The 7,207-nt window shown below is 58.3% G+C and overlaps 1 protein-coding gene across 2 annotated transcripts in view; it reads right to left on the reverse strand.

Annotated features, from left to right (window-relative positions):
* FAM241B (family with sequence similarity 241 member B) overlaps positions 1-6,957 on the reverse strand; it is a 9,188-nt gene extending 2,231 nt beyond the window's left edge. Inside the window, exons 1-3 of one of the 2 annotated variants that reach the window (XM_027130041.1) lie at positions 6,876-6,957; positions 5,586-5,735; positions 4,578-4,869 (exon numbers count right to left, since the gene is read on the reverse strand). In XM_027130041.1, the coding sequence (XP_026985842.1) occupies positions 4,600-4,869; positions 5,586-5,678 (363 nt within the window). In that variant the 5' untranslated portion in view covers positions 5,679-5,735; positions 6,876-6,957 and the 3' untranslated portion in view covers positions 4,578-4,599. Of the gene's footprint in view, positions 1-4,073; positions 4,870-5,585; positions 5,736-6,875 lie in introns of those variants that run through there. The other variant, XM_027130040.1, reaches the window with a different exon arrangement.
* Positions 6,958-7,207: the final 250 nt, after the last annotated feature.

The following is a 7,207-nucleotide window of genomic DNA, read 5'->3' on the forward strand; positions in this document are numbered from 1 at the left end:
ACACACACACACACACACACACACACACACACACACACGCCCTCTGCAATTCCACTGAAGCACTCCATCTGCTTCCTGAACTTTCTCGCTCTGTAGGGTCCCAGGCAGCAGCACAAGGAGGGCTAAGCTCTGCTTCTCCCACCGTCGTGCCCTGCTAGACAGGTTGCAGGCTTCTCTCTCCATCTAGTTTTGGCGGAAAAGCCCTCTGCCTCCCTCACCCTCACCTGTACCATCCTTCAGGGACCCTACATGAGGTAACTGGATTTCTCCCCTTGCCATTTTGCTGTGAAACGTCATGCATTCAGGAAAGCAGGGAAGAGGGCTGCACCCTATTCAATGGCTGTGGCCCAGAGCTGGGAAGCTAGGGAGGCCACCTAGCCGGGCAGCTGCAGCCAGCATCCTCACACCCACCCTGTGCCCTCCGCCCTCACAGAGCTGATCTAGTGGTCACAATGGGTCCCAGCAGGTAGTGAGGCCTGTTCCTGCCCTGTTTCTCTCCTCTCTCTGGGCCACAGGCACCCTCTGCACAGTCAGGAGATGAACTACCCCTCACTCACAACCCTCCATCAGAATCACTTGGAGGGCTTTGTAAGAGGCAGGCTCTGGAGCACATCCCTCAGCGCTTCTGAGAAACTCTATGGTGAGGCCTGGGAATCTGCACCTGAAACAAGTCTGGAGGTGATGCTGACATATACCAAAGGTGAACAGAGGCGTGGTCGAACATGTGGGCTTGGCCTCAGTCTGCATCCTAGCTCCACCCCCTACTCACCTGGGGGTGGGAGGGGTGCGGGAGTCCTGGGGGCGAGTTATAAATGCTCTACAGTGTGCTCAGCAGTGAAATGAGGATGACAGTGATTGTACCTCGATCATAAAGTTCTAGTGACAATTAAATGACACCAAGTGCTTAGCATAGTGTCAGACACACAGCACACTTGGCAAATTCCTCCTGTCCTGACACTCGAGACCTGCAACAAGCCCCTCAGCTTCCAGGGGTGAGAGAAGCAGCTGCATTTCTTCTCCAATGGGAGAAGGTGGGTGGATGGTGACACTGGTCTTAGAAGCCCAGCACGACCCCAGCTGGGGGTCCTAGGAGCTTGGGACATGGCGGCTGCTCTGGCTAAGCCCACAGCACAGGAGCTGTGGTCCAAGGCAGAGCATCCGAGGAGGAGGTGCCGGAGCTGGAGCAGTCCTCCCCATGCCCGCTGTCCATCTCCCTCACCCACTGCACTGAGGGTGATCCCTGAGGCTCCGGACGGCAGGAGGGACCCAGAGGGACCATCACCCCTCCTTAGAGATGAGGAACAAGGCCCTAGAGACTGAGTGAGCTGTCCAAGGTCATGGACCCACAAAGGAGAACAGGGCCTGCAAGCTTCCTCCAGGGTCCAGCCGGCCAGGGTTGGGAGGCCTTCTCTGCTCTCAAGGTCAGGTGTCCTTGGGCAGAGGCTCTGACCACCACACCAGGGTTTTTCCTCAACTCACAGAGCCAGAGTCCCCAGTCAGGGAGCCCAAGTCCCTGCCTCTGCCAAAAGGCCCAGGAAGAGCCCTGGAGGCAGCAAATCATGTAGCTCTCTCTCAGGCGCAGCGTCTCTTCTGGGGATATGGAACTGTGGTCCCCACCGGCAGGCTAGCTGGAGGGCGGGGAGGGGTAGGGCGTGCAAAGCAAAGGGCTTGGAACTTGTGGAAGGAAGGGCCCAGGAGGCCGCTCGTCCTGGGAGATGGAGTAGCAACACACAGTCGGACCCCAGCAGCTCCTCACCAGGTGGTCCCAACCAGGGAGTCAAACAACCCCATGGGGGGTGGGAGTTATTTCCAGCCCCATGGAGGCGGCGGAGGCCTGGTGTGAACCCCGCTGTGGCTCACGAGGCAGCCAGGCCGCAAATCCAACCTGACACGGAGACACAGGGCTCCGAGGATTAGCCCTAGAGATTAGCAGAAACCTCCCTTGAAATCTGCCCCCAAGGTGGCCCAGTCTGGGGGGTCCCGTCACGCAGCAGGTAGGGGGGGAGGGGCGGGCAGAGGAGGCAGGGCCCACCCTCCTCAGCAAGCCTCCAGCTAGGATGCACACTAGGCCAAGGTGGCCCTTGGCCTCTCTCAGGGGCCCGTTGGGCTCTGCATCTGGCCACCCAGCCAGGCAACAAGCCTCTACCTGCTCAGAACATGCCTGCACCATGATTTCTGAGCGCAGGCGGGCGAGAGCCCACCGAAGGGCATTCACACAAGAGGTGGAGACGCGGCCCCCAGACAGCTTATAGCAGCTCCACAGGCTGCACAACCCCAGGGGGCGCCTTCCCTCAGCACGCTGCTTCTGCCGAGGCAGACTTTCGGACCCTGGACCTTGAGAAGTGAGGCAGAGCATTGCTTAGCAAACTGCCCAGAGCCCGAGGGGGCATGGGGAAGGTCGGTTGAGGAAAGGAGGGTCGAGAGGTGGGCCCCTGGGCCCTCGCCCCGGGCCACCTCAACCGGCGCAGCTCTGTTGGGTCTATGTCAGGGGTGTTGAGCTCAGTCAACAAAAAGCACCTCTTTCTTGAACAACTCACTTCGCCCGAGCCCCCAGCTGCTTCCCTCAGGCTGTAACAAGCCCCTGTGGCGGTGCCCAGGGCTCCTCCTGCCCCCCAGGGCCTGCCCCAGTCTGTCTCCTAGTCAGAAGCAGGAAGGAAAGCCCTGCCTTCTCTAAAGCACCCTCAATTCTCCTCAAAGGCCTCAGGCTTTGGGAATGGAAACTGAATTATGGAAAAAGACACAGTTCTCAGCCCTGAATCTGTGGACTCAGATTCATACCTCTTCAAGGAATTTTATATATTGAGGGTCCACTTAAGATTTATTTCTTCAGAAAGTCCCACAGCTTTGCAAGGCAAAAAGAAAGGGAAAGCCCAGCCGCAGAGAGATGCACTGAAGGGGGGTGTCAGGAGAGGGAGTGCTGTGGAGGATCATCCCTTCCCCCACGGCTGCTGGGCTAGAGCCACAGGAGCCTGGGGGCTGGGGGATGTGCTGGGCAGAAGGAGATGCCACGGGGAACAGCTGGGATACCAACCAGGCCTGGGCACCACCTCCCCTGCCCAGGCCCCAGAGGAGCCGCCGGGAGCCAGACCCTCCCTTCCCTGTTCTGTAGAAATAAAGACACAGAAAACCCTGAGATAGGAGTCCTATCTGAACAGTATAAAGCTTCCCCGGGAATGTCTATGATAAAGGCCGCCAGCCCACTCAAGGGCAGCGGTGGGCACAAGGGCGGGGGAAGAGGGTTCTGTTCCCCCGGAGCACCGCAGGCTCTCCGGAGGGATGGAATCAACCTCCATCTCTCTCCCCCATCCTCCCCCCACATACACCCCATGATGGTTTGCTGCCCTGGCCCCGGCTTTCAAGAAGCACCTCTAAAACCTGCCTTCTTCCCCCAAACCACCAGACCCAGAAGGATCTTAAGAGGAAGGTGAGGTGAGAAATCTGGTCCCTGAGCCGGGGAAGCCCTCCAGCTCACGCAGCCTCTCCCTGACCTTGAACGGTCAGCACTGTAGGCCCAGAGCCCTCAGCCATCCGATGCCACACCCCGCCGCCCAGCAGGGCCTCCACACAGACCCAGGGCTCAACCAGCCATAACTCAAGGCCTCCACTCACAGAAAGCAGGGCACCCTCAGCCCATGTGCACGGAGTAGTCAGCGCCAAGACTCCTGCTTTTTAAGGAGAGTGTGCCGAGGTTAGAGGCTATGAGAGCCTCAGGAGACTGAGCGAGGTTGAGCAGCCTCTGGTCAGAGACCCTCGGAGGGGAGGCCAGCACCCCGGCTGTCCTGACCCCACAGCCTCATTGGCCCTTCTGGTCAGAGAATCTCTCCCACACCACCCCGGACAAGGCCAACATCTCAGAGTAAGCCAGAGTTATCCAGGCATCGGTCGAGGGGCCCAAGTACAGGCTTCACCTGGCCCCCTGCCCCTGCTCTCAGAGCCCATCAGGAAGAGGTTAGAAACCACCCTCCAAGGTCAAATGCCCCCTTCTACCTGGTCCCCAATCCCGAACCACTTTCACCACGTCTTCCAGATCTACATGCAGTTGTACAATTATTTACGAATGTCTTTACATGGACTCACTTTTACTTAAATTTCTTTATTGAAAACGCCACCACAATAAGGAGAATACCAGTACCACCTGTCGTAAATAAAAGGTAGCCAATAAAAATATCCCATTAAAACAAAACAGAGCTATAAAAGTCTAGAAACCTTTCCCACCTGCCCTAAGCTCGAGGCCTACTCCCTAGTAACGGGGAAGTCAGCCCGTGTTCCAGACGCACAAGAACATATTGGCACACAGCAGACTTTCTTCGTGGCATAAAAGGGTTGGGTGAGAATTGGAAAGGGAATCCCTTTCTCGCTCTGACTTTGTGCTTAACGCCTGATACGACCGAAATGCATCTCCAGGGAATGAGGGTATCACCTGATCCTTTGGGAACGTTGGACTAGAGGCTCCCTCTGCCTCATGCTTAACACAACATGGAAACATGCTCTCTGAGCACACGTTCAAGGCACCAGTGAAGCTCCTCCCCAGGTGCCCGCTCTCACACCGAGGCCCAGCAGCTCCCTCTCCCACACACCTGCTCCAGCAGCCCCCGGAGGTCACCGCTGGCTCAGGTGGGACACCAGGTAGACGAGGCCCACCAGCAGGAGTCCACGCACACCAAGCAGCATGAGCAGGAAGACGAGCAGGATGGAGGTCACCGGCTCCACGGCGTGGTTGCCCAGATGCCACTGGGGGAAGCCCATGTTCAACAGCTGCCGGTTGAGGTCACTGAAGGGGGACTGAGCGGCACCCAGCCTGGCGCCCGCCTGCTGCTGGCGAGGGCCGGGACCCCCCAGCGGGGCGCCATGGCCCCTATTGAGAAAGCTCTGGAAGGTGAAGACAGAGAGAGACGAATGAATCCAGAGAGAGCTTCGCTGGAGTTGAGGCACCAGAGGCAGGAGGGAACCCTCTGGGTGGGGCCCTGCTCTCCCCTACGGCCACCCAGGGCCATGCCCTCCTTTCTCAGCAATCCTCACATGCCACCCATGGGGATCCCAACCACTGAGTCGCAAGCTCTCAGAGCACAGAAAATGCCAGTCCAGGTTCCCGATGTCACGTCAGGGAGAAGCTGCCCAGGACAGAGAAGAGGAAGGGGGCAAGGAGGGTGGGACTACACCCAGGGCACAGCATCTGAGCAGGCATTTTTAACACTCCTCACTCCTTCCTTTAAACTCATCATTGTGTGGCCGTGGGTTCCTCTTCTCCACTTACTCTCCAGCTTCCCCCTCATCCAACAGACTCTAAAAGATGCTGGCTCCAGTGGGGGTTGCTGACCAGGTTAAGGGAGAGAGAGCTCTTGGGTTTAAAGTCTGGGAAGGCTGCCTGGAGAAAGGAGAGCTGGGGAGGCAGGAGGCTGGGCAACAAATCTATTGGGGTTTTCCCCAAGTCTTAAACCCCCATGCTGCTCAGCCTGGCTCTCTGCAAAGAGGACTTAGGGCTAGAGAAGGTTAATCACCAGAAAGGGAGCTTCTGGGAGCTAAGGAGTAACTGGTACAGAGGACGGGAGGCCAGCTGCTCCCCTCCACAGGGGCGGGGCGACTACCTGTCGAGGGGTGCTGCTGCGTGGTTGGGTAGTGTTCCTCACACGGGGGTCATCGTCCTGCACAATTTCCCCATTGGCCAAGATCCGAACCATCCTTCCAGGAGCTATGGGTTCCAGCTGGGCTGCACCTTTCCCCAGACCTCGAAACACCTGAAGGAAAAAATTTACCAAACTTAAAGAGATGCTTGCTTTCAGTGGGAGAAACTGCAATTCTGGGTGCTCACACTGGTGACCCATGCTGAGTAGGCAGTGTGTCTGACTAATAAAAAGGAGAGAAATAAATACAAGTTGTTTGCCAAACAAAAATCTTTCAGACTTTGAGTCCATTAGGAAAACTATCAGAAAGATTCTTGGAGAAGGAAGTTTTATTATTAACCACCACCTCCAGCAACAATAGGGATGACAACCCTTGCTGGGGCCCAGGCCCTGTGGAAAGTCCACCCAGGCTCATCTCACTTACACCTCCCAACACTCCTCCGGGGCAGATACAGCTAGGGACCCAGAGGGGCTTACTTCACTCACCCGGGACCATTCATCCATGGGCAGCAGAGAACGAGCACGAAGCCAGGAACTCTGGCCCTAGTAGGGAGTCCAGGACACCAGGATTCCCAGTGTCTCCATTTCCCTTCCGTTAAAAAATGGTCCAGGGAGATGCTAAGGACTCAGGCCTTCTCCCCGCAGGAGATCGGGGAGAGCTACTTTCCTGCAGAGGGCATACTCTCACTTGTCCCCCACCTCTCAGGTAACACCAGGCGGGCGCGGCCAGCCTTCCCGAAATACGGTTTGAGGGATGCTGCGGAGGCCCCACTCACAGACCACAAGGGGGTCCACGGGCTGGAAATGGGGGCCTTTCCACGCCTCTCCCGAATCTGGGTAAAGGCCATCATTTTTCTCAGAAGATGAGCCAGTTTTCGTCTAAATTCTCAAAAGCACTCGTGACGCACACGCCAAAAGAGATTAAGAGCCCTTGTTCTCACGCCCGTGGCCTGGGCTGGCGGGTCCCCATTTTGAAGCCTGCTGGCCCTTGCAGAAGGCCAAGCGTGTCCAAAGGGTCCTCCGCAGTCCTTTTGTGCTTTGTTATCCCGCCTCGCTGGGTGGGCTGAGGGTGCGGCGGGCCCTCCCTGCACCTGACACTAAGGGGGGATGGGGGCGGGGAACGGGGATGGGCTGGGCTTGCTGCCGCGGTGGGACAGGCCGCTGCCCGGGCCGCGGAGCCCGACTCCAAGACCAGGCCCGGGGTAGGGGAGGGATGCGCCCTCGTTCCCCCGCGCCCAGGGCCCGGACACTCACCTACGGGCGACGGCGTCCAGTCCCCGCGGCTCCCAGGCCGCTTCCTCCCACCTGACCTCACAGGAAGCACGCGCCGCAGCCGTACGGCCCCGCAGGTGGCGCAGCAGCTCCCTCTGTAGGCCTCTGGGGGAACTGCAGCTTCCGGACCCTGGGCGGCGCAAGGAGCGGGAGAAAGAGGGCGGGAGAAGAACGAAGATAGGACCGGGTGGACCACAGGGCAGGGAGGGAGGAGACGAGTGCGGAGGAAGAAGGAAAGCAAAGAGAAGGGAGAAGAAGAGGAGGAGGAAAAACCTACGGGGTGGGAGCGCCTCTGGCCTGAGTGGCACAGGCTC

The sequence above is a fragment of the Aethalodelphis obliquidens genome, unplaced genomic scaffold, assembly GCF_003676395.1.
Source record: "Aethalodelphis obliquidens isolate GAN/ISIS:26980383/991018 unplaced genomic scaffold, ASM367639v1 scaffold37, whole genome shotgun sequence".
Lineage (NCBI taxonomy): Eukaryota > Metazoa > Chordata > Mammalia > Artiodactyla > Delphinidae > Aethalodelphis > Aethalodelphis obliquidens.